Source organism: Neofelis nebulosa, chromosome 5 (genome assembly GCF_028018385.1).
Source record: "Neofelis nebulosa isolate mNeoNeb1 chromosome 5, mNeoNeb1.pri, whole genome shotgun sequence".
Lineage (NCBI taxonomy): Eukaryota > Metazoa > Chordata > Mammalia > Carnivora > Felidae > Neofelis > Neofelis nebulosa.
In genome coordinates this window covers 11,487,410-11,515,041 of record NC_080786.1, presented here as the reverse complement: position 1 = coordinate 11,515,041, position 27,632 = coordinate 11,487,410, and the positions used below count along the sequence as shown (strand labels likewise).

The window sequence follows — 27,632 nt, the reverse complement described above, 5'->3', positions numbered from 1 at the left end:
GTTTAATAACTGTCAGCTATTAAATTGTTGGTGGGAAAGTCTATTTCTGGAAACCTTTTCATCCTTTCCTTAATGAGACTATTTATTTTTGTAAGGAAACCAGAGAAAAGCGAATCAGCACGTTAAATGAGTAGCTGGATCCATTAGTTGCAAAGATCAACCTCAAACTAAGCACACTCTTTCATTTGTCTCCTATTTCGAAAAGATCCACTGTTTAAACACAATCTCTAAATATGTTTAAATTTGTTAAATGTGTTACACTTTTAAATGGCTTAATAATGGAGTTGCTTTATGATATTACGAGAACACACGCTTTTGAGTTCACGTTATTTACTTAAATAAAATGGACAATTAATTTACACGAAGAGCGAATCAAGTATTTCCGGAAGCAGAGCCCCATGCCCTTCACGGGGCGTATCAAAGTAATTCTAGTCCCGCCACTACTCCACCGATGTTTCAACGCATTTTGCCTTAAACTGGGTCTCCCTGGTGGCACTTCCTTTCGGCGGGGAGGAGCATGGAGAAGGGGAAGGTCTAAAAATACAACCTAGACGGGCAAAACTTCGTGGACAGGGATCTCCAGTCCGTTACTTACTAAAGAGAATTCAGCAGCAGCGGACAGAAAAGTTTCACTCGTTTGGTGGTACGTATGCAACCCGTTAACACAGTCCTGCATTTGCTCTTATTTCCAGTGAACAAACACGATTTTTGCAATTAGGAAAATACAAGTGAGAAAAGCGAGAGCAAGTCGCACTTCGCCTGCCCCCTAGGTCTCTTTCTGGCGCCGAAGAGTTTTCAGCGCCGGCAAAGTTGTCCTCGCTCCCAACCTTGGGAGCAGAACACCCGGCACAGCCTGAGGGGGCGCATCGAGGCTGTGCAGCCGCAGCCGCCCAAGCTCACAGGCTGCGCAAGCTGCGCGGGGCGCCCCGGGCGGCCGAGCCCCGCCAGCCAGATTCACGCGCGCAGGACTTGTGGAACGCGCCTGCGCGCTCCGTCACGTGGTGGGCGCTCGGCGCAAAGCGGGTTAAAAGTCACGACCGCCGCGAGCCCGTGAGTGCCCGGTCGGTCAGCGCGGCGCTGTCCGCCTCCCTTAAGGCGATTCTGACGGAGGCCGCTCCGCTGTTCTCGGTCACCTCCGGACCCCTGGCCCGGCTCAGCTCCATGCAACGAGCGGAGCCGCCTAGCACCCTTCCTTGCCGACAACACCGACGCGCGAAACCGCGTCTTTCAACTGACAATGAAGCCGTAGCGCGGCTGCACGGCCGCTCCGGGCGAACGGGCGCGAGGCGGGAGGGGGAGGGAGGTGGGGTGGGGGAGAGCGGTTGGGCTAAGCCCCGCCCCAGCTCGCGCTCCTATTGGTGGGCACCGCAGTTCTGGGCCCACCCCCTAACGGACCTGTCGCATTGTGACAGGTGGAAGGGCTAGTTCCTGTTGGGTCGGGGGCGGAGTCAGAGGTAGCCTGAGCTCCGCCCGGACTCCAGGGGGCTCCTCCTCCTGCTCTTCATCGCGGGGCGGGCGGCGGGTGTGAGGGGGAATGTCATTGCTGCTCCGAGCTGTGGTGCCGCCTCCGTCTGCTGCTTCTTCTCTGGCGCCCTCGTCCCGTCGGCTTTCGCCGCTGCCGCAGCTGCAAGGGGGATACGGATGGCTAGTGGGGCGCAAGGGCCATCCGAGTTGAGAGCGCGGCGGTCGCAGCCGCTGCTGAGGCGGAGACTCCCTGCCGCCGCCTCCACCCCCTGTCCCCCGGCCTCGCGGCGCTGAGGGCGGGAGCGCGCGGCGCTCTTCCCTCCTCCTCCTTTTTCTTCCTCCTCCTCCTCCTCTTCGTCCTCCTCCTCCTCCTCCAGGTCCCCGCCCAGCACCCCTCGCACCAGGCGGCGGCGGCGGCGGCGGCGAGGAGCGAGACCCGCCGCCGGGGCACAACATGGCGGAGCCCTCGGCCCCGGAGAGCAAGCACAAGTCGTCCCTCAACTCGTCCCCGTGGAGCGGCCTCATGGCCCTGGGGAACAGCCGGCACGGCCACCACGGGCCCGGGGCCCAGTGCGCGCACAAGGCGGCGGGCGGCGTGGCGCCGCCGAAGCCGGCCCCCGCGGGGCTGTCCGGGGGGCTGTCGCAGCCGGCCGGCTGGCAGTCGCTGCTCTCCTTCACCATCCTCTTCCTGGCCTGGCTTGCCGGCTTCAGCTCGCGCCTCTTCGCGGTCATTCGCTTCGAAAGCATCATTCACGAGTTCGACCCGTGGTGAGTGCCCCGCCGCCCCTCCCCCCGCCCGCGGCCCGCGGGGACCCCGCCGCGGCTCGTCCCGGACTTGGCCCCGCGCCGCCGCCGAGCCCCGCTCGCGCCCGGGCCGAGGCGAGCGCGGGTCCCGGAGCCGCGGGCGCGCCCCCTGCCCGTGGGCGAAGTTTCCCCCGCGCAGCCCGAGGCGGGGCGTCGGGGTCCCCGAGTGGGACCTTGGCCCCGGGCCGGATAAGTGTGACGCCTCGTGCGAGGGCGAACGAAGCCCCCCTCGCAGCCGTCTCGGGGTGTCCAGCCCGGAGCGGCCACGCCGCGAGCCGGCAGGTCTCCCTCCGGCCGACTCGTGGCGGACTCCCCGCCTCCCTGCCCGTGGTGTGTCGCGTTCTCTCGTTTTCGCCGGCGCGGTTTTGCTCGTTGGGATGGGATCGCCCCGGGGTTGCCTCGTTGCCGGTGGGGGGGTGGGGGAGTCCAGATGGGCAGGAGCCCTGTCTACTCAGCCTCGCCGTTTGACGCTTTTACTGTTCCTCCTTTTTGCTCTCCTTTTACAAGGTGGGGAAAAGAGAGTGAGTGGGGTGTTGGAGGAAAGGAAATAATACCCCGGAAAGTGATCCTGGAAGCTAGGGACTCTTATTTCTTTACCATTAGATATTTTTAGGAGTGGCCGTTTTCAAGGCCCCCGAGGGCACTCCGCACCTGGCTGTGCCATAGTTATCTTGGGTGGCGAGAACATGATTACTCTCCGAGCCCAGTCGTCACCCCCGGTATGTTATGCACGCTGTCCGAAGGCAGGGCATTGGTTCCTTTCTTGGTCCCTTCCGGAGGGTTTGCGAACAAGACCAGAGACTCCCACGGTGATGGGGAGCCTTGGGTTACAATCAAAAGTTGCCCGTGGTATCCGGACTGACCTGAATGTCTTAGGAAGTTACCTTGTGAAGAGCACTAGCTAATTTAGGCACCACACTTGTCTGTGAATTAAGTAGGTAGGAAGATTGCTTTAATTTTTTTTTTTTTTCCAGCTTTCCCAGCCTGAGTTGGCTTTTGTTTTTGTTTTTTACCCGAGCCTATCTATGCCTTTTAAACGAACTTAAAACATGTTGACCGACTTGTCAACCTTGAGTTAATCTTACCTCTTTATAATTAGACCTAACTAAACTTTTAGGATATTTGTTTTGTCCTCTGAAATACAGTGAGAGAATCTCGTTGAGAGTTACTAAATATATGGGTCATAAGTATTTTGGGAAGTGAATTACCCGTGTATTAAAATACCGGATTGACGTTCTGTTGTGGATAGGAAGATTGGTAGTGCATCATCTATTGAACAGGACGGGAGCCCACTCATGGAGAACTCAGTTTAGGTAAACAGTTAATTACTGTGACAGTCTTCGTGAAACGTTTTAATCCCATTTTGGTGGTTTTGATTTTTTTCTGACATTTTCTAAAAAATAACTTTTATTTCAAATCAGAAGAAAATGTTGTGAAACCTTAGAAACTAGGTACAGTATTCTTAGGCTTAGCTTTGAAACACTTAAGCAAATTAGATAAAAATGAAATTGGAACCGGAAGGCGAAAACTGCTAATATTTTACTGAACAGTGTGAAAAGAGAAAGTTATGTCTTTTTAGATTACACAGCAGAAGTGCATGGTGACAAAACATTACGGGCAACAGAAATCGTGAATAGTATTTCCACAGAGTATCCTTTTTACAAAGGCTGAGTACTGTTTAGTAGTAACTTTGAGGCTGAAATTAAGGATGGCAGAAAAATTCACGACTGAGTGATGAGATGATTTTGTTGTTTTTCTTTATTTTGAAGGGAGATTAGAAATCTTCATCAAGTCAGCCAAAGAGTACTACTGAAATTGAGTATGTAATCATGAAAAGTCTTAAATCAGGTTGCTTCACAGATAATACTCTTTTTTTCTTTTTTTAAAGTATGGCAAAAAATTAAAAGTTGGTCTTTTCTCTTGTTTCAAGAATATGCTTGGGGAAACATAACCCTTTTTTATCCACATGAAAATTTGTTTTATTTCTATTTTTCTGTGCATAGAAACATTTCTGAAACACTAAATGTATGAAATTTGAACTTTAATTCATCTTCACTAAAGGTATATACACCTCTTCATTCCTAAAGATCTACTTAATTTAGGTGTTCTGTTTACTGATAGTCTTAATACTTACATTTTATTGTATTCCTGTGCTTCTGTTCATAATATTAGATAATTGTCATTAGTGGTAAACAGTTTTTACAATAAAGGAATTGCCCCTATCCCTTCTTGTGAACAGAGATTTGCCATTATAAATTTAATGTCAGAGTATAATTTGGGTTGACTTAATGGGAAAATTAGGTTTCAGGCCAAAAAAATTTCGTTTGCTTTTGTTTTTCTTTTCTTTTGAAGATCTCAAGTAGTTAGGTATTTCATTCTTATAATCCATTCTTATTGAAAATTTTTGAAAAGGGGTTTGGGTGTAGATTGCCTGTCATTATTACATTGGATTTTTAAAGCAGTTTTCCTTCAAAGCGGCTAATAGTGCCAACACTTTGATCTTTAATCTAACACTGTGGTGTTATACTAGCCTGGGAGCCTCTCAGGTTACTATTTTAACACAGCAATGACATGAACCTTTATATTTAAATGTTTCTTTCAGGTTCTCTATCAACAAACCAATTTTTTCTGGTCTTCTCTATTCCTTTTTTTTCATGTCTCTGTTACTGGCTTCATTTCTGAAGTGTTTTCAGTGAAAAGTTTACTTTTTCTGTTTGATTGTGAGTTATTTCTAATTCACAGTAGTTCTTAAATTGCGTAAGACTCCAGTTAGCTGCCAGAGGTGACTCATTACAAAGTTATACTTGTTTTTTAAATTTGTCACTCAGTTAATTTTATAAATCTTACAGTTATGAGGGGTGGTATATAATGTTGAATATTATATATTTACTGAATTTTAAAGTACACTGCACTTTTCTAGAACTTAGCAACATTTTTGGTACGATCTCCTCACCACTTCGCTTTAGTAATTTCCTCCCCTTATCAGTTGAGTTGATCAGACATGAGGAAGCAGTTTGAGAATATGTTGTCTGTACTTGCCAAACATTTGGTTGAGCAACTAGTTTAACAGCGGCTAATTTTATCTTCTTTTTTATCTGGAGCAAAATGTAGTTTCTACTTACTTTTGTGACAGCTACTAATACTTTGACGTGATATTAACCAAGTACCTTTTCCATAACCGTTATCTTCTTAAATTGTGGTAGCTTTTGCCACAGAGTTGGTGTAAAACCTCCCTGCGTCAGGAGACTTGCCCTTTTCCCTGCCTGCCCAAGTTGCAATAGGTTCTCCTTGGAGCTCTAGAGAGAATTCTCTGAGCCTCTCTGAGCTTTGGCTCCAGTTAGCTGTAAAAGGGCAGCAGACGTCTTGCTGGGCAGAAGGCTGCAGTTTAGAATTGAAACCCGGAATTCAGTTTTTCAGAGAAACTATGGTGTAAGTAGATTAATTAGCGCAAACATGTTTTCAAAGGATTGATAAACCTTTAGAACATAAGCTGTTTGTAAGTTGGGGACTAGTTCCTATACTTTGAGGTCTCCATGTTTTTCTTCACTTTGCAGATGAAGAAAGAGGGTATTGACCTCAGTTCTGAAGAAGACAAAATGGGTGACAAAACCAGTTTTAGAACACAAACATCCCCACATCTTAAAAAGTTACTTTGTGGAATCATTAGCAACCGCAGTCCAGCTGCACTTCAGAACAGGTATACGGTCACTGGAGTCATTGTAAAACCATTACAGTTTTTCTGGTCTTGAGCCGAAGATCGTTCTAAGTTACAGGAACAACGAGGGAGGAGTTCAGGGAGTGTCATGAACCGCTGCATGGGAGAGTGGGATTGGACCTGCTCCCATTTGGGGTAAATTGTGGTGGTTCCTACAGTTAGTAGGAATCATGGGTTTCTTGAGGCATGTAATAGGTCCTGAAGTGGTTACGATCTGCCAGCAAAGTCTTTAGAACTTTCTGTGACGGATTTTCACATCTTGAGGGCTCACTTGAGTAAGACCACTCTCAACTGCCATGAGTAGTTTGCATACAGGCAAACTGGTGGGGCGCCTGGGCGGCTCAGGTGGTTAGGCCTCTTGACGCTTGATTTCATTTCAGGTCATGATCCCACAGTTCCTGAGGTCAAGCCGGTGTCAGGCTCTGTGCTGACAGTGCGGAGCCTGCTTGGGATTCTCCCTCTCCCTCTCTCGCTGCCCCTCCCTTACATATGATATGTGCGCACACACACACTCTTCTGTCAAAATAAATAAACTTAAAAGACACTGGTTGTAGACTAAATATTAGAAACTCATTATAGGTTCTGACCCAGCTGTTAACAACATGAGGAAATTTACTAGCCTGTTCTTAATCTACTTCTGATTTTTATGCTCCCTGTAAGTTATGAGTATTTTGGGATATGAGAAAATGTTAAAAGTTCTTTTCATTGTAATATGTTCGTATTTATCAGTACATACATGCTCTCAGAAATAATGAAAAAATGATTAATATTCTGGAGTGATGAATCATATTTTTTACTTGTTTACTTTGAAAACTTAATGCTGTTAGAGACAATATTGCTGTTAACCCAAATTGTAAAGCATCCTACTATTCAACAGATTTGTATATTGCTAAATTGTTACTTTACAAAAATTTCTAAGCATACAGAAAAGCTAAAAGAGTTTTATAGTGAACACTCATGCTCAATACCTAGATTCTACAGTTAGTGTTTTACTTTATTTGCTTTATCATATCTTTTTTTTTTTAAGTTTATTTATTTTTGAGAGACCGCGTGTGAGCTGAGGAGGGGCAGAGTGAGGGGGACAGGATGTAAAGCAGGTTCTGAGCTGATAGTGAGCCTGATGTGGGATTCTAACTCGGATGCTCAACCAGCTCAACCAGACAACACTGGTGGGGCACGTGGGTGGCTCAGATGGTTAGGCATCTTGACTCTTGATTTCAGTTCAGGTCATGATCTCACAATTCCTGAGATCAAGCCCATGTCAGGCACTGTGCTGACATATTTTTCTGATGCTGCTTTTAGATCCTGCTTGTAGACGCTGATAGTACATCCTTCGTTATAATATGAAGAATGTTATTTTTGTTCCCCATCTGCATGATGAAGAGAATCTTATTTCTGGACATTTGTTTTCTATAATACTTGAACATAATGAGTATAAATACTGTTTCTGTATTGTGCTCAGTTGGACTGCAGGTTAGAATCAGATTTAATCTTTTCAGGTTTGGTTATTAACTTAATGAGAGTACATTGTAAGTCAACGCATGTCTGTTAAATGATTTGACTTTGCCAAAGCTTATATCGCAGAAGAAACTAAAGTTGTTAGAAGGGTATTGATGTTGGTTTTATTAGACTTAATTTATGTAGAACACCTAAATTCTTTTTGTGTTATTAGAAGCCTCTTATTGGTCAGCCTGTTGCTTACTCTGAATCTACGCTTTTTTTTTTTTTTTTGCCATGTTTTGTCTGGATATAATGCTTAATTTATGTATAATTGCAAAAGTGACTTCTGTCAGTCCCTACAATAAGTAGGAAAAAATGGAAACGTATTTTCAAATAACATAGGATCTACAAATATAATGTATGGGCCAAATTAATGCTGTTGAAAGGGGAAAAAAATGTAAATGGTTAACATCCTACCCCCGTCTTCACTCCTTTATTTGCTTTACCTCCTTCTGGTGGATATTTTTGTTTTTAAATCACTCTTTTCTGGGAAGGTTTCTGTTTCTTTGCTTGACCTACTTCTGACACAAATAATTTCCAGGGATTTAGAAATTGATAGAAGGGGTCAATACCATAGGATTTTTTTTTTTTTTTTTAATGTGTTAGGTGTAGGTAAGGGTTGGAAGAGGTAGGAGCGACTGCCAGAGCCTCTCATATTTTAGGTAAATGTAGGTAAACTGGCATTTGTAGACCTGCCAGGAAACCTAACCACTACTTGGAATTATATTTTTTTGTAAAAATACCTTCAGGGTTTCAAATGTAAGGCATCTAAACATACCTTGGAATATATCCTGTACATAAAATAAGTTGGTGAATGCCTTTATGTTGGTCAAGTTTATGCTACTTTCAGAAATACGCATTTCTAAAGAATTGTGACTGCTACACTAAACAAATTGACCATATCATCTGTAACCAATTTTTTTCTTCTGGTGGAACTTAGTGTTGCAGGATAACTTTAATATATGTTCTAAGTGGTAAGTGCTTAGTTTTTATAGTGTCTTACAACTTGATTTTATGTCTTAGAACTGAGGAGATAAGGTAACATCTTTTATTTCTGTAGATAAAAGATATTTCAGTTCAGCATTCCCCTAAGAATTGAATAATACAGGTCTACTTGTCTCCAAAAACTATGTCCTTTTTACTGCATCCTCTGCCTTCAAGGCAGTCTTAAATGAAAGTGTCCTCCGTTTAATTTATGTCTTTTAATCAGCTGCCCTGATTTAAGTCTTAACATATTGGCCTATCAAAACCCCTGGGCACAATCCATGCCTAGCTAACTAAACTCACTAGTTGGGTGATAGCGAATTACTTTGTTTTTATACTTGTTTTTAAGTTTATTTTATTTATTTAATTTATTTTGAGAGAGAGAGAGAGAAAGAGAGCGTGCACATACAAGCAGGGGAGGGACAGAGAGAGAGGGAGAGAGAATCCCAAGCAGTCTCCGCATTGTCAGCACAGAGCCCGACTTGGGGCTCAACTCCGTGAACTGTGAGATCATGACCTGAGCTGAAGTCAAAAGTCGAATGCTTAACTGACTGAGCCCCCCAGGCACCCCTAATTACTTTGTTTTGATGTAGGGAAGAGAGAAGAGTTGATGATGACTTGAGGTTTTTAATCCTGAATGACTAGGGAGTTTACAGAGATGCAGCTTTTAAGGGAATAGCTAAATGAAAAGAAAAGATGATTGAATCCAAGTGAATGTTGTTTTCATTTAGTTTTATTTTGTCTGTAAAAAGGTCATTGTAGTAAGGTTGGAGATATTAACCCATTCCAGTTAAGGGAGCTATGGGGTGGAAGATTAGAGTAATCCCAGAATTCTTTAGCTACAGGATTTCCAGAGTATATGTTGGCTTGGCTTGTTTTCAGGGCAAAGAAGCTGAACACCAAAGGGTGAAGGTGGTATAGTTGTAGCTTGGCTAGATTCCTTTCTGTTTTCTTTGCACCTGTGTTTGTAGTAGAGGGCGTTTTGTGAGAAGTTACTTGAAAATGGTTACTTTAGAAGATGAGGGGAAGTACATTTCTACCACTTTACTTATCTATTTTTTAAAGTTTATTTTTAGGGAGAGTGAGAGGGCAAGAGTGTGAGTGAGGGAGGGGCAGAGAGAAAAGGCGGGGGGGGGGGGGGGAGAGAGAGAGAGAGAGAGAGAGAGAGAGAGAGAATGAGAGAATATATCCCAAGAAGGCTCTGTGCAGAGCTGGATGCAGGGCTTGAACCCACAAAGGAGATCATGACCTGAGCCAAAATCAAGAGTTGGACGTTCAACCAAAAAAGCCATCCAGGAGCCCCCTCAATTATTATTATTTTTAAGTTTATTTATTTTTTTTGAGAGGGAGAGGGAACTGGGGGGAGAGAGAGAGAGCAGAGGAGTGGGAGTGAGCACAGGGCCACACATGAGATCATGAACCTGAGCTGAAATTGAGTCAGACTGACGCTTAAACTGACTGAGTTACCCAGGCGCCCCTACCACTCACTTTAAGTTGACAATATTAGAGATGTTGGCAAGTTCAACTGTGAAACAGCTTTTATGTGAAGTTTGGTGTTCTAAAAAATTATGTGCTTCAGTTACCTGTAATTTCCATAAGTTAATAGTGTTCATGCTTTAAGTTTCAAAATTTTTTGACTTTTTTCTTCATTCCTGTATAAAGGGAAAGACTACTCATAAAGACCTAAAGAAAATTTATGTGTCTATTAGTAAAGTATACATGCTGAGGTGATAGCTAAATTGATAATGTTTCTTTTGAGGTTTTCTTTTAACTTCTTTTTTCATGCCTTACAGGTTTATCAGCTATTCTCCAGTAAAGGTTTTTCTTCACAGTACAGTGTTCTTTTCTTTAGTGATATCTAGCAGTCTCTCCAACCTCCAACCAAATGAATTTGGTTTTTAAGCATACATAGATGGATAGATAATATTCCAGCATATACTGTTTTCTGTGCTAATTTAAAATTAAAATATAGTAATTCATAATTAATTTATAAAGTTCTAGTGTCTGCACAGCTTAAATTATTGTTTGTTGCTGGCCAAATGGTTGGGGTGGAGTTGGTGAAAAGAATGGGAAACTCACAACCAGTATGTTTATTTTCATGCCTGTTTATGTTAGTTTCATCTGTACGGAATAATGATTTGATATTTGTTCACATTTCAAAATGATAATAAAATTGTAACATTTGTCACCTTATAAAAATTTTTTTTTTCTTGTGACAGGAACTTTTAAGATCTACTCTCTTCGCAGTTCAAGCCTATTCTTCAAACACCAGTAACTCCTATAATGTAGAATAAACTCTAAGTAGGTTTCATTATCAAGGTACATTGTTAAACAGTCTTGTATAATCCACAGGAAAAATAATGGAATACGGAATTACTGGGAAGGCAGCACTCTTGAAGTTTTTGAGATATTTTTTGCAAATAAATGTCTTAAATGTTTACATAAGCATGAGAAAAATATTCTGCAAGGGCTTTTATTGGTGAGAAAGTGGTTTTAGTCTTTAAAAATTTTTTCTTTAATGGTGAAATATAACACATACTGAAAAGTGTATAAACCTAATGGACAGTGTAATGACTAATTGTAAGGTAAACAGCCATATGATCATCACCCAGATCAAGAAATAGAACGGTGCCACCACCTCAGAAGCCTTGGTGTGTGTTTGCCTCCCCTTCTCCTCACTTGTATAGTAATTACATCCATGGTTTTCATCATAGGTGGTATAATTCTGTGTGCATTCTTAAATAACATAATTTAGTTTTGTCTAATTTAAAACTTGAGATAAATGCACTTGTAACTGTGTCTTTTTTTTTTTTTTTTTGTTCACTGCATTTAAGATCCATCTTCATTGATCAAAGGATTGTTGAGAATATGTGGTAATAAGGTTTAGCAATAATTTGATTAACCAGTCTTCTTACTGACCTGAGGAGGTTTCTTCCTCTTTTGCAGCAGGAAGTACCTGTAGGAAAGGGAAAGCATCCTTTTCTTCCCTTGAGATAAAAAATTATCTCAAGATGGAACTCTTGAGCTGGAATCAACCTTGTCTCCAGATAACCTTGACAATTTTTCACAAAGTACTAACTGGCCAGAGAAATTTGATCTTTCAGCAGACACTGAGACTACAAGGTAGAGAGAGTGAGGGAGGAGACATCACTGTCTTTCAAGAGAGAGAGAAATGCAAAATTACTAGTTTTAAACTATGGCTTTTGCCAACTATTTTTCAATTTAAAGCATATATATTAAAATTTATGTAAGGATTGGCATAGCAGTTAATTCTTGAAAGAAGAGAATGTTGAAAGGGGATCTGAGCTGAAGGAGTTTAGGAGAACCCTAAGAATGGACTATTTAATATAGTGGTATCTTTGTAGCGGATTGTTGATGCTGGGTTGTGTGTGATTTTGTTTGTGTAAATGTCCTGGGATCTTGAATAGCTTACATTTCTCTCTATTCTTCCAGTCTTCCATGGCTACCACTATTTTTCTTTCCCATATCTTTATTTCCTTTATTGATTTAGTAGCTGCCTTGGTCTTCAGGAAGAATAGGAGAGGTTTCATAGTAGTAGGATCCTTTCAGAAACTGTCTTCAGGGGATAAAAGGTTTTATTCCAAGAGAAGTAAAGGTCAGGCATTGAGTAATGTATACAATTGTCAATCCTGTGTTGCATACCTGAAACTAATACAGCATTGTGTGTCAATTATACTTCAATAAAAAAAAAGAATATAATAAAGGAAGATCATGATTCTTTGTGTAGGAACTTGAAATCTACTGGGGTGTGGAAATTTGGCATTGTGTGTTAGTAAATGATTAAGGATATTGGAAATGGGATTCTAGCTTGTAAGCTTTTCTTTTAATTAGAGAGCTGTTCTTAAGTGAAACCATAAACATGAATGCTCTCTAATGCATGTCTCTTTATTGGTCCGAATGATTTTGATTAAATCCAGTGGTATTTTTCCACTCCCCATTCGTATATAACCCATGCTACTTGAATGGATAATAGTTGATTTCTTTTGTAAACAAATAAAGGATTGTTATCATAGTTAAGGCATTGTTAGTTGAAGAATTTAAATCTAGGACTTCCTTTCTTGAAACTCCCAGTTTAGTCAGCTAGTATTTCTCCAGAATTCAAACTTAAAATTTAAATCAAGTATTATGAGGAAGGTATGTACATACTTATTATTTCTTCTCCCTTAAGTCCCTTGTAATATATGCCAGAGAGAAGTACAAATGACTTTGAATTAGGCTGTATTTGGATAATGGTCCAACCTTATGATTTAAGCTTCTTTAACACCCCTAGTATTCCTCTTGTTTGAAATCCCCAGGGAAGTAGGGCTAATTTTTTGAAATGTATTAACTGTTAGGAAACATGCCAGGCATACTTCTTTCAGAAATAACAATCTAATATTGTTTATCTGCCTTGTGTGAGAGGTATAGGTACAGGTTTTATTGATCCCAGTATAGAGCAAACTTACTTTGGCTAAATTTTGTTCAGGACTATTCATTTAACTAAATAGGCTAGGGCCATTTTGAAAATTTTAACACCTGTAATGTAAAAACACTCAAGGAGATTTAAGCTATTTGTTCTTTGCCTAAATTGGTAAAATACAGTTATGGTGATATGCTTATTTCCCTCTTTAATGAATAATGTTAATAACTTACTGTTCCTATAGAGAGACAAGATTGTTTAGGGTACAAACATCATTTCCAATCATCCTAGAATATCCTACACTATATTAGGAACATAGTGGATGTTCAGTTTATATTAATATGGATCCTTTATCCTTAATGGTAACCACATTTTATGTTCTGGTGGTGATAGTACAGGAAGTCGCTTGTATAATACCTTGATAAACCTTGGATTTGATTGTGATATCAGTAGAATCATGTGTGGTGATATTGTGATTCAGAAGAGAGATATTTGGTCTTCGTCCTTGCTTCTGGCACAGAGCTCCTAAAAACCCTTGTAATTTTCTAAGTATCTTTTGTTCTGTTAATACAGTGACTTTGGAAAGCCCTTAGGTAATCTAAGTATGGGGGCTGGTTGCCACTAGAACCTGCCCTGTGATTAGAGGGTTGAACTATCAGTCCCACCTCCTGACCTCTGGGAAAAGGAGAAGGACTGGAGGTTGAGTCACCAGCTGCCAATAATTTAATCAATCATGCCCACGAAATGGAGTCTTCATACAAACCCCAAAGGACGGAGTTTGGAGCGTTTCCAGGTTTGTGACTATGTGGAGATTTGGGGAGGGTGGTGTACTTGGAGAGGGCACAGAAGCCCCGCACTCCTTCCCACACATCTTGCCCTGTGAATCTCTAGTTGTTCCTGAGTTTTGTCCCTTTATAAGAAATAGTGATCTAGTAAGTTAAATGTTTTGTCAGTTCTGCGAGCAACTCTACCAAATTAATTGAACCTAAGGAGGGGGTCACTGGAACTTCTGATCTGTAGCCAGTTGGTTAGAAGCACTGGGGACAACTTGGACTTTTGATTGGTGTGTAAAGGTGGGGATTGAGGGTCCAGGGGGGTCAGTCTTATAGAACTGAGCTCTTGTGGGATCTGACACTGTTTTAGTGTTAGAATTAGGGTGGATTGTAGGATACCCAGCTGGTGGTGTAGAATTGCTTGCTGGTGTGGAAATTCACTTCCCCGCCCCCCCTTTTGGTATTGTTAGTGAACCTCTTAGTAGTGAACATCATAATCTCACCCTTAATAAAGGTGTCATTTTAATGTTATAGAAGAAGGAAAACTCTTTCCTGGTGATAAAAAGAAAAGAAAAAAGGTTGATAATCCTTATCGAAAAAGTATGTGAGCATCAGTGATTGCCATCAGCAATTGGGAAATGACTGACTTGGCTGGATACCTTAGGAAGAACTTTAAGGGAAGGAAATTTTAGTTTGAGTATTTCTTCCAAGTACAGGTAACTCTTAGTTCTATCTCGAGTTTTAACTCACTAGTTAAGGAATATTGAATAAGAAAAGACAGACCAGTTAATGCTGTTAACATTTGAGATGATACATGAAAAAAGACATGGCAGCAATAAGAAGTAAAGTTTACACGGTGGCATTTTATGTGAATTGGAGAAGTGTATCTTGATGTGGAGGAATAGTAAGAATAGAAATGATCATTGGGTATATATGCCTTGAATTCAGGCAAATGATGAGTTTGGGTGGGTTTGGATTAATGATCCATTTTTGTTTCTCGGCTCTTGACTTTGTGGTTACAGCATCTCCCCATGCAAAAGTAGAGCATTCCTATGAAAACTTGTATAAGTCGAAAATGCATACAGCAAAGAACCATTAATTTATATGGAATTTTTTTTAGTGTTCCCAGACCCAAAAAATAACCCTACGCTTTTCTGATGCGCAAGAGGCTTAGGCTAAAGGGACGCACAAAATAGAGATAAGGAACAGATGATCACAAGATGCAGTTCTAAGCCATGGTGGCTTGATGATGAGTATGGTGGCTTGATGATGAGTGTTGTCCCTTGGGGACGTAGCTTGATGGTGTCACTTCCGCTGCTCAGGTTCATGCTGCCTCCATAGTGGCGTGCTGCAAAACAAACACTGAATGCTGTTTTCCCTTTCTCTTTTATTCTTTTGGTTATATTAACGTAGGCCTGTCTTAAAGAAGGTGGCGAAGTGGCCTAGGGTGAGCTTTTCGAAAAGCAGGGGATACCTGTATTGGCAATTAATATGGAAATTCCACGACACTTTAAGAGCCATCACAGCTCCCACTGATTTCATGTGAACTTTGCCACAAGAGGTTAAAGGATACTAAATAAAATTACTCATTAGGGATGGAATAAATTGCTTGTCTCCATTAAAGTGTCTCTGCAATAATAGAAATAGCTTTGTCTGCATCTAATTACTAGGAGGATCATTGAATATTGTAGATCTTGAGAGGCCAAAATATAAAGTCTTTACTTTTTTTTTTTTTTAAACTCTGGATTGAACTAACAAAATGACTGGTCAGCTCCTTATACTATATAATAGCAACATTCCTGTGAGTCCTTAAACTGATGTTGTGATGATCTTACCAGATGTTTTTGTGTACTTTTTTTTTACACCTTTATCCATCAGTGTGCCTTTAATCTGTTATATTGACAATTAAAACATTGCATATGTTCTTAATTTTTTTTAATTTAATAAACTTCATAGAATTTTAATTTTAATCCTAAAATCATTTTTACTGTATGCCATATCTAAAGAAAACTTTAATAGGCCAAGCTTTCTGGCATTAGAAGGAACAGGATAATGAAAAAACATGTGGTAGGTGAAATAAATCTAAAAACCGTAAACGGGGAGCCTGGGTGGCTCAGTCAGTTGAGCCTCTGACACCTAGGTCATGGTCTCATGGTTCATGGGATTGAAACCTGTCCTGGGCCCAGCTCACAGCACAGAGCCTGCTTTGGGTTCTTTCTCTTCCCCGACCTCTCTCTCTCTCTCTCTCTCTCTCTCTCTCTCAAAATAAATACACTAAAGAAAAATGAGCTTGAGAAACAACTAAAATACTTTAAAATAATTTTTTGATGGTTGTTAAAATGAGTCAGTCACTTCATTAGAAGGGAGATCTTTTTTGTTTTTAGCATACTTTATTTTTGTTGTTAAAAAAATTTACCGGGCTTATAGTAATATAAACAGCAGTTAAAGCAAAACATTTTCCTTTTGAAGTAAAAATATTTCTAGACTTTTGAAAAGTTTGTCATTAGTACTTGTTACAATTGTTGGATATGAATTGCAGCATAATATAAAGTTATTATAACTTTATAACTTATTATAAACTATGTAACTTATTATAACTTATTATAAAAAGTAACATTTTTAAAAGTCAAACTATATTTAAAATGCAAATAATATATAATGTATATACCATGTACGTAATTACGAACAAAATGGTAAGTATCTGTGTGAAACCCCTACCCAACTAGAGAACTAGAACATCACCAATTTCACATCTATCCATATTTCTTCTCTAAGCTGTCCTCCTGGTTTTCCTTTTAGCAATTAGAAGCCATTATCTCAGTTTTAACATTTCCTTTGCCATATTAAAAAAAAAAAAAATACATATATATATATATATATATATATATATATATATATATATGTTTGCATCTCTAGATAATATATTGCTAAGTTTTGCTTTGTTTGGAGCTTTAAAAATGGTATTATTCTTTATATGATCTTTGACTTGTATTTATACATTTGCTAGTTGATGAATATTTGGGTTTACAACTTTTTGCTTTTATGAATAATGCTACTATGAACAGTAAAAACTGTACTTTCTGGTTTATATGTGTGGATGGTTACTAGGGTATATACCTGAGTATTCTGTGGTAATTTTTATTTCAGTTATACATAAAAATATAATACACCACTCCAAAACTTGGTGACAAAAAAGCATTTCATTATTTCACAATTCTGTGAGTGGAATGGGAGTTTTCTGCTTTGTGATGTCAACTGTGGTTCTTGGATGATTACAGTCATCTGGAGGCTCAACAGGCTGCAGTCAGCTGGGGCTAGAAGGACTGGGATGCTGTATAGCTTAGAAGCATCTGGAGTCTTGGTTGGGAGCTCACCTGTGGCTTTTAGCTTCTTCGTGTGGCTGCTTAGGCTGCCTCACAGCATGGCAGCTGGATTCTAAGAGCATTTCAAGAATGAGAAAGCTGCTTGTCCAATTAAGGGTTAGGCATCTACTGATCATTGTCACTTCCACTATATTTTATTGTTGAGAATAGACACAGGCCTATTAGTCATACTGGTAGGGACAGAATGATTTAGTTCCATTTTTTGGAGACTTGTTATCACAGTGTATTATTTTTGTTTCTTATTCTGTAAATTACCTGTTTGTGTCTTTGGTCAGCGTATTTTTTTTTTAAACTTTTTTAAACTTAAAGTTTTTAAACTTTTTAAAAAAATTTTGTATTGGTGAGGGGAGGGATTCTAAGTCTGTTAAATTTGTTGCAAATTTTAATGCATTTTGTGGCTTATTACTCCTTAAATCCTATAAGATAGATATTACCCCCATTTCAAGGAGAAAAGGAAGTACTGCTTAGCATGTTAAGAGAATACCAGTGAAGTCAAGCCTCGGGTGATATTTTGGTATAAAAACAGCATGTGCAAATGCGTACAATTGTATTCTCTTTCATAATTGTACACATTTCATGTATGGGAACATGATGTTTCCATCAGTCTACTTATTATACTCCTCCCCTTCCAAAAGACTGAGGCTTGGAAAAATTTACAAGCATTTTTTATTCACTTACGGTCTATTATAATATTCTAGGTAAAGTGCTACGTGACCTGGCCATTCATCGACAAGTTCTTTCTAGTCTTACCTGCCTTGCCCATACCCATACTTCAGTTTTTTCCCCTCTAAATTATTCAGTTGGATCAGTCGGTCACTATCTGCCAACACATTTCAAAACTTGTTTTTGAAAGCCAGACTAGTTCCGCTATTAGTTCTCCCACTTTGAGCATATGCTGGAGTTCTCAGAAGACAGTGGTAAGGAATTGGCATATATTTGAGATTTTTCTTGACTGATCTCACCTCCAGACTTTATCATGGAAATTAAGTTTCTTAAGTGTTATGGTGAAAATACTTTTTTCAAAATAATGGAACTCAGAGATTCACAACCAGTATTCAAATATTTGCCTTCTGTACTTTAAAAAACACATTTTAGGCATTGAATGCAGCTGGATTGCTTTAAAACTGAAAATACTACAGAGCAATTCTGAATTTCACAACACAAGACTTTAAATAAAATGAGACAACTTTTCTGTCATGTCTGAACAAATATAAAATACACAGAAATAAACTTGTAGGCACTTCCCAGCTCTCAGATTAGGAAGAATGTTCTGTGTAAAAGTATAGTTTCCCATCATGACAATTCTGTATGTTGCATACAGACGCTTCAGTATAGCTCTCCGGTATAAAAGCAATGCTTCAGGGAGCATGACTTATTTTCATGTTCCTTCATATTTCTTGGATCTAAGATTCAATGGCAGAAATGAAAGTCTTCTAATAATACTTCTGCTTATTGGAGGGATTCTTTGACATGTAGTGGAATACAGAGCATCTCTGGACTTGAACTCAGGAACATTTTCCACCAGCGATACCAGCTGTTGTATGACCAAGGCTCTTAGTCATTTTTGTTCTTTCCCGCCCCAGATTCTGTCCCTTTGTCATGCATTAGAATTAGTTACCTTCCTCAAGAAGTAAAGTATAATGTATTTACCGTAATATTGATCTGATGTTACCATGTGAAATAAAGGTGTCAAGTGCAGTAATTTGGCAAAAAGTGCAAAATCCAGATTTCACCAGGTTGACCATAGTGTAAACACTATTTGTAAAAACAAAACAAAACAAAAAAACGGGGGGGGGGGGGAAGGTGTGTTTAAGTCTATTTAAAATTCAGTAAATGCATTTGCAACATTTGTAATTCTCAGAATAAACACATTTTAAAATAGAGTATACCCCAAACATGCTGGTCTCTGAGGATTTACTACATGTTGTTATTTCATAGAAATTGCTAAAATTACTTTAGGTATGTAAAGGATACTAAAGTTTTCATATAGTTCAGTATTTCCTGTCTGTCTACTTCAGCCCCTTTCAGATGGGAGGAGAGAACTGATTCACGTTTTGTTTATTCTTTCTTAGCTCCTTCTTGAGTTATGTTTGCTGATACTGTCTGTTTGAAAAGTGGGTAAATCACTTTTGGTTTCTCTGTAATATGGAATGAACTTCATACCTAGAAGAGAACAGAAATTGTTAGTGTGTTTGCCAAAACGTGTTCTGCAGAATACATATCCCAAGAATTGTAGTTCAAAACAAAATAATCTCTGATAACTTAAATTTGGAAAAACTGCATATCCCATCCACTTATTTATACTACACATTAGCATGTTAAAGACTGAGATGTTCTTGAATACATTATTAGTTTAATTTAACCTAGTGTTTACCATATTTAATTTAGGAATTACTGTAGGATTTTTTTTAAAAAAATGTTCCATGCAATGCATACTTAATGCTTGTTAGTTCAAAATCCTATTTCTACAGACTGTGAATATATATTCTAACTTAAATATATGTAATATAATAGATATTGATATAATTATTGTTTATTTGGAAATCTTGTTTATATAGTATGATATATAATAATTCTAGAATATCAATAAGTCAGGTATCTAATAAGTAAATGTAAATATGATATGTTTATATCCTATATATTTGATCTTTTTTCTATAATATATGAATGGATGTCTGACTTAAATATGTATTACACATGTGTATGTGTGCTGTGTGGAGAGGAAGAGAATACATACAGGCGTGTGCATCTCTTTGGCTTTTGCCCAGGTTTTTTATTTTTATTTTTATTTTATTATTATATTTTTAATTTTTTAAATTTTATTTTTCAGAGAGAGAGAAGCAGAGTGCGAACAGGGGAGGGGCAGAGAGAGAGGAGACGAATCTGAAACAGGTTCCAGTCTCTGAGCTGTCAGCACAGAGCCCAATGTGGGGCTTGAACTCATGAGCTGTGAGATCATGACCTGAGCCAATCAGACACTTAACCGACTTGAGCCACCCAGGCGCCCCTAGCCCAGGATTTTTAGATTTCAGTCTATATTGGATTTAATAACTGAGCAAAAAAATATCATTGGTTAGTTTTAATTTATCAAATACACAGTTTTATATGTGATCCTAGAATTATTTCAGATTTTTTTTTTTGAATGGCATTAAAATACATTTTTAGACTTTTTTTTTTTTTTTTTTTGAGGGGGAGAGAGAGAATCCCAAGCAGGCTCTGCATTGTCAGCACAGGGCCCAATGCAGTGCTTGAATTTAGGAACCCTGAGAGCATGACCTGAGCCGAAATCAGGATCTAACTGACTGAGCCACCTAACCTCCCCCTACCCCCACCAGCCTGTTATGTTGATGTAAGTTTTTAGTCCCAGCTTTTCATTGTCCTTTCCTTTTTCCAATTAGTTTATTAAGTGCCCTTTATAAAGCAGAACAGTCTCCTTTTTCAAATGAGTACTTAGGACGATTGGTAGTTGTCAGTAAAGGCAGAAGTTAAGAGATAACTTAAAAGATAGGATTGTAACATGGATCTTGCTTTCAGTTAATGTATTTGGAAGAAGTTTTGCTCTGTTCTTATGAGTTCTGATACCTTTTTGATTTGTAATGCAGCTCTATAGATACAGCATGATCTCTGCTTAGGGAAAATTTTGAATCATTATGACCCATCTGTCAGTTTTAAGAGCACAGAGTTTACTGAGAGTAGTCTTAAGACCCAGTTGCAACTGCTTTTATATGAGTGGTGGTGATTGGTGCTGGGATAGTGGTCAGTCTGTGTGTTTATGGGTCTTTACAAACTTCAGAATTGACCTACCAAAAGTAAAAGAGTAAAAAAAAAAAAAAAAGACTATTTTGTATCATTAGTAATTCTTTGAAATTTTCATTTTTTGCTGTTAAACACTGATGAATCTGTTCTCCTACTAGGCTTGAATATATCCTCACATATAAATTTCCGTAGGTTAATTCATAAAATTGGCTATATGCTTAGTACATTCTCTGGATGGTGCTTGTGTGTAGATGTGGTAGGATTGGGTTTAGACTGTTTTAAAAAAATTTTTTTTTAATTTTTAGAGAGAGAGACACAGAGTGTGAGTGGGGGAGGGGCAGAGAAAGAGGGAGACAGAGAATCTGAAGCAGGCTCCAGGGCCTGAGCTGTCAGCACAGAGCCTGACGCGGGGCTCAAGCTCATGAACCATGAGATCGTGACCTGAGTCAGAGTCAGGCACTTAACTGACTGAGCCACCCGAGTGCCCCTAGACTGTTGCTTACTTAGTAGTCCTCACAAACTGGTGTTTTTTTCTCCCATGTGTACCTGTTTAACATGTCTGCCTGGCATGTTTTTGTTTTTGTTTTTGATCCTACCACTAGATGGCAGGAATAATAAATGGTAGGTTGAAATGTCAACTTGAGCTGGTGGCCTCAGCTGCTTTGTACTTATCTTAGTTCTCTATTCCCATTAGTGCTAAATTTGGAGTATATATGAAGTCTCTCAACTAGTGGGATTTAGGTAGATCTGGTACTTTGTAGCCTGAGAGTGCCCAGTGACAGGATAAAGGAGAAGGAATAGAAAACCTTTAATCCTGGATGTAATCATTGGTGTTCTAATACTTTGCTTTTCACTTGTTGTTATTTTTTTCTTGGTGGAGGTCTATTCCTTTCCTTTATTTCTTGATTCTCTTACACTTCTATTGGCATCCATGATTGGTCATTTCTGTTGGTAGAACTGGGTGCTTTCTCGTTTACTAGGTAAATACGTGTGAACTATTTTGTAAAATCTTATGCTACGCTTTGCAAACAAACTCAGAGCTATAATTGACTTTATATAAATCTTTTCACAGAATGTATTATTTCAACACAGTCTGTTGATAGCCTTTGAAGAGTGGACAGAGTATAGGGTGGTGGGAATGCAGCTTCATGATTATGTTACGTTATGTAAGATTGTATTACTAGTGGACTTGTACCTGAGACTTCTTGCTGGTTTATGAAGTCAGCAGCCTTGTTGGAGAAGTCCATGCACAAGGAACTGCGGGTAGCATCTTAAGAGACCCTCAGTCCTACAGCCTCAAGGAAATGCATTCTGCCAGCAACCTAAGTGAGCTTGGAAGTTCATTCTTTCCCTAAATGAGTCTCCAGATGAAAACGCAACCCTTTTAATGCCTTGATTTCACCTTGAGACCCTAAGCAGGGGATCTGGTTAAGCTTGGACCCCTGACTATGAAACCATGAGATAATGTGTGTTGTTCTAAGCCAGTGATTTTGTTGTAATTTGTTATACAGCAATAGAAAATTTAAAAAAAGAAAAATTAAATATCCTTGATAAACCTTTCACATCTCTGAATATTGCCTATTTGCCAGGTGCTGTGGATACAATGGTTGTGAGTCCAAAAAGACATGAATCTAGTCTGGGGGAGAGAGAGACTGGAAACAATTAAGAATGACAAATACTGTGAAGGTACATGATGCCATGAGTGCATCTAATAAATACAAATATCTGTTTAAGACTTAATTGATCTTTTTAAAACTTACTCATCCTAGGTTGTTTTCTCATTTTTTAGCATAATCTTCACATCATAAAACTTGATCTAGCTTTATTTCCTATTAGTATTATGAAAATAACTTCTGTGTTTGTTTTGTTTTTTTTTTAGCCCTTGCTTATATGCTCTTTCTTCTTTCTAGAATGCTTCTATTCTTTCCTCCCTTTTTTGCTCAATAATCCATCCAGGTTTAAATTAGATGTCACTTGTAGAAGCCTTCCACGAGAGAGCTTTGTGAGGACAGGTCTATTCTGTTTCTCCAGTATCTAGCACAGTGCAGGTGAGCCCATTTAAAAAAAGAAAAATGAGCTTAATATGGAGTATGCATTATGGGTGGAGTATTATGGTACAACTACTTTGGAGAACTGTTTAGTATTTTTAAATATATGAATACTCTGTAACTTAGTGGAATTGCTAAATATTTATCCAAAGAAATTAAAACACACGTCCTTAAAAAAAGACAGAGGAGGGGCACCTGGGTGGCTCAGTTGGTTGAGTATCCAGCTCTTGGTTTTGGGTCAGGTCGTGATCCCAGGGTCATGGAATCAAGCCCTACATTGGGCTACACTCTCAGCACGGACTCTCCTTGGGAGTCCCTGCACCCCTCTCCTCTGCTTGTACGCACTCCCCCCCCCCCCAAAAAAAAGAGAGAGAGAGAGGGAATTAATTGTATTCAGAAAGTGGAATACTACTCAGCAATAAAAAGGAAACAAGCTGCTGCCACATGAATAAATCTCGAAAACATGCTGAATGAAAAAAACCAGACACAGAAAGTGGAATTTATGATCTCTTTATGTGAAATCCAAGAACAAAATGAATCTCTGGTGAAAGAATTCAAACTTTTGAGGAGAGGGCAGAGACTGGAAAAGTGCACGTGGGAACTTTGTGGGTGATGGTTTCAGGTGATAGTTACTGTTGATGGTATGTATAAAATTGTCAAAAGTCATTGAATCAAACGTGTAAGATCGGTATATTTTAATGGTTAATGTAAATTATTCTTCAGAGAAATGTTAGGTGTCCTTTAGTAGCCCATATGTTCCCTTCTCTGCTTGATTGCTTGATTATACTTGGTCCTTGCCTGTCCCTTCTGCAAGATTGGCAAAGATTGTCAGCTTTATGAGGTCACAAACCAAGTTTGCCTTTGGTTCTTAGAATTGTGAACTTGTGTGCATAATGCCCAGGCTTACTGGCTCTTAGGGAAAAGTTATTTGTGAACTAGAATTTCTTCATAATTTGTATCTATACATTATGGTTGCATTTCAGGAAAAATATTTGCATTATTACAGAATCTTACATTCAGTGTTTTTCTTTATGTAGCTTCTAGCTTTTTCTGCTGTAGGATGCACAAAAGACATCTGTTTAAGTGTTGGTAGAGTAATCTTGCTCCAATTATGGCTTTGCCAACCACAGTTTGAGATAGCTCGGTGCTATATTTATATACCAAAATTTAAAAAATCTAATCTTTTTTATAAATGTGAAGTTTATTTTGTTGCTCTAAAACAAATGAAAATTAAATATGCCTATTTTCTCCTGAATCTTTTTGTCATCTTTCCTTTTAGTTTTTTGAGATTGGACAAAAAAAGGATAACCTATTATTTTACATTTTTGATACAAAAAGCCCTTAAGCACCACAGTAATTTGAAAGAGAACTGCGTGGTTAGATCGCACTTTGTCTAACTAGTGCTGTGCCTTATGGTGATTTTTTTTTTCCTGATGAAATATTAAATTTTAAATGATTTAATGGCTGAAAAATAAGTACGGTCTTGATTTCCCACAACTGCCTTGGTAGATCACAGGTATAGTTTTTTTCTGAACTATTCAAGAAGGTAACTCAGCAGATTTTTCAGTGCTGGAAAGAAATGCCTTTCTAAAAGATTTATATGTTGGGGGTCCTCTAAAAATTAATTAAAAATTCTGCAAAATTTTTATGCACGTTCTTCTGGTGAGAGATTCCATATTTTCATCAGATTCTCAGAGTCCCTCACCCAGAAAGATTTAAATACCTGCCTCCCCTCCGTTTTCTATGAGGTTTTTTTTCAAGGCCAGTCTGCGGTTTTGCTAGCTTTTCAGAAATGACCAACTGTAAAGTCAGCAGCTAATTACTTCATATTGAGTGCTTACCTGTAATGAACACTCCGAAACTGTGTTTGATATGTCTGTTGGTTCTCTTCATTTCTTCATTGCTGTTTTTGACATTTTTGGTTGCAGAACTAAATCATAATAACTGCCCTCTTTGCTTCTGTGTTCCAAACCATCCCAGACGTGGTTATAAGAATGATGAAGAAGAAATACTTCAGTAAATCTGATTTTTTTTTTTTTTTTTTTTTTTTTTTTTTTTTTTAGTGGAACAAGCATCAGAAATGCTTGTTCTCACTTATAATACCAGTTTTGTTGGGGAAATGTAAACTTGGCAAGATGTTTAGGAATGTCAAAATCTGAAACTCTGTGGCTGCAAATATCTCTTTATTTGTCACCTGTTAACTTACTGTGTCCTGCCTCTCCTATTTCTAATCTTGTTGCTCTTATTCTTGAGGTGGTACCTAGCCTTAAAAACCTGTAAAGAGTTAAAAATAGCTTGATTGCAAAATTAAACTTTAGGGGCACCTGGATGGCTCAGTTGGTTGAGCGTCTGACTTTGCTCAGGTCATGATCTCACGGTTTGTGAGTTTGAGCCCCGCGTTGGGCTCTGTGCTGACAGCTCGGAGCCTGGAGCCTGCTTCGGATTCTGTGTCTCCCTCTCTCTCTGTCCTTATCCCCTCGTGCTCTCTTTCTCTCAAAAATAAATAAATGTTAAAAAAAATTTTTTTTAAATTAAACTTCATGTTAGAGTCACTGTGTTTTGATATCTGTATTCTATTTTAGTTTTTAACAAATAGAATTTAGTATCATAGCTAAAGACCATGGGTTTTGTTTTGTTTTTTTTTTAAGTAAGCTCTGCTCTGTGTTCAATGGGAGTTGAACTCACAACTATGAGATCAAGAACTGTGTGCTCTACCAACCATACAAGCCAGCCAGCCACCCTTATTTTAGTTTAAAAATACTGTCATATTATTATACTTTCAGTCAAAATAGAATCTGATTGAGGAAATGACATTTTTATCCTTTCTGTTGAGACCTGTGTCACTCATATCTCTCTGATTTGGCTTTTTTTTTTTTAAGATTTTATTTTTAAGTAATTTCTACACCCAGCGTGGGGCTCATATTTATAACCCCAAGATCAAGAGTTGTGTGTGCCACCAACCGAGACAGCCAGGTGCTTCTATTTGGCTTTCATTGTTGGGAAATGAAGTTAGATTTAGTTTTTAAATGTATAGGCCCTTATGATGTACATTTTGGTGTGTTTTTATCTACTCTTGAATTTTTATGTCTATACTTCTTTTGTCCTTTATCATTCTATATTATCTTTATTGTTTTTGTGGAATAAGAAGTTAAATTAAGGCATCTTACAGATCATAGGATTTTAAAACTAAGTTTTTTAATAGGCTTTGGTTGCATAGGCTTTTAGTACTAATGGTATATTCAGTATTCAAGTCATTTTAACAAATATTTATTGTGTGAGAACTGTGCCGGTCAAAGTGTCAAGGGTTAGGAATGTATACAGGGGTCTCTGTTCTAATGGAACCTATTTTCCGGCAGGTGAACGTATAAACAAAGATCTAGATAATTTCAGTCGTGATAAAGGCTATGAAAAAAATAATATGGTAGCTAGTTCTGGGATGTATCTATAGACTACCACTATACATCTGGAAGTGAAGGGGCCTTTTTGAGGTGATATTTATGCTAAGATCAAAATGACGAGGAGTTACGTAGCTCTGTGAAGATCTAAATTAAGAGCATTCCTCCAAGCAGGAACAATGTGGCATGTTGAAGGGGCAAAAATAAGGCCCCCATGGCTAGGATATAATGAAAAACATGATGCGGAGAGTTGTTAGAATAGGACTGAGATTGGTAATTATGGAAGTTAAAAAAGAGTAAGTGGAACAAATTCTTTTGGCTGGCTGCAGCAGATGTTTTTCATTTCTGTATACAGTACTGGATAGTTTTGTGAGTGATCTAGAGGATTGATATAGAGACCAGAACAGAGAAACGGACCCAAATGCATTGACTGAGCTATACGGAACTGTTAACACATGAAAATTTAATTAAGTCAGTCACACCATTTTTATTACCTTCTACCTGAATATTGTATTTTTATGGAAAGAATAGTTTACCTTAGAGTGAGAGTTAAAACATTTTATACAGCTCAACCTCATACTGGCACTAAATCACTTTACTTGGGACATTTGTGGAAAAATTGTTTAAATTGGATCATATATAAAATGCTCAGACACTTTAACAAACATTTATTGAACTTACTATATGCCAGGCACTGTGCTTGGTGCTGAGGTAGGAAGATCAATTCATTTATCTTTGGCTAGACACCAAATCAAGTGAGAAAGACTGTGGACTTTGCTATTTATTAGTTGAATGATCTTGAACAAATTACCTAACCTCTGCATTTGTCTTCTCATCTGTGAATTAGGTATGACAATAATACCCATATCAATAAGTTGTCATGAAGGTTAAATAAACTAATACACATAAAGGTATATAGGACAGTATATAATTCATAATCACTCATTAAAATGTTCACTGTTTGTGTTTTGATATTATTATTTACAACGGAACCTACTAAGTAAATTAATGCTGTTTAGCATGTTGTGTTGAAAAAGGTAAAATAAAAAGTGCAATATAAACGTATAAAGGGAGGAAGTGCCAACCCTTATCTGAAAAGGATAGTTAAGGCTTAGGAGGAGATGTCTTTTGAGTTAGGTCTTGAAAGATAGGTGTGGGAGGATACTAAAGGAGGATTTGCTCTTCAGGTGACAAGAACATCTTGTGCAAAGGTATGGAAGTATGAAAAATCACAAACAGTATGGTTTAGCATAGAACCAGAAGTTGAGGTATGTAAGGTGAAAAAGAAGTAGGAAGAGCCATTTCAGGGTAGGGATAGGGAAGGGAGTCTTAAAAACATTAGGACTTCATCCTGTAGACTTAGGGAAACAGTTGGATTGGTATAATCATT

General features: G+C 38.8%; 1 protein-coding gene across 1 annotated transcript in view; it reads left to right on the top strand.

Moving 5' to 3' along the window:
- The first annotated feature begins 1,454 nt into the window (after window positions 1-1,454).
- The window catches only part of STT3B (STT3 oligosaccharyltransferase complex catalytic subunit B), a 107,518-nt gene continuing 81,340 nt past the window's right edge, over window positions 1,455-27,632 (top strand). Inside the window, exon 1 of the mRNA XM_058729643.1 lies at window positions 1,455-2,232. Within this exon, the coding sequence (XP_058585626.1) occupies window positions 1,919-2,232 (314 nt within the window). The 5' untranslated portion in view covers window positions 1,455-1,918. The remainder of the gene's footprint in view (window positions 2,233-27,632) is intronic.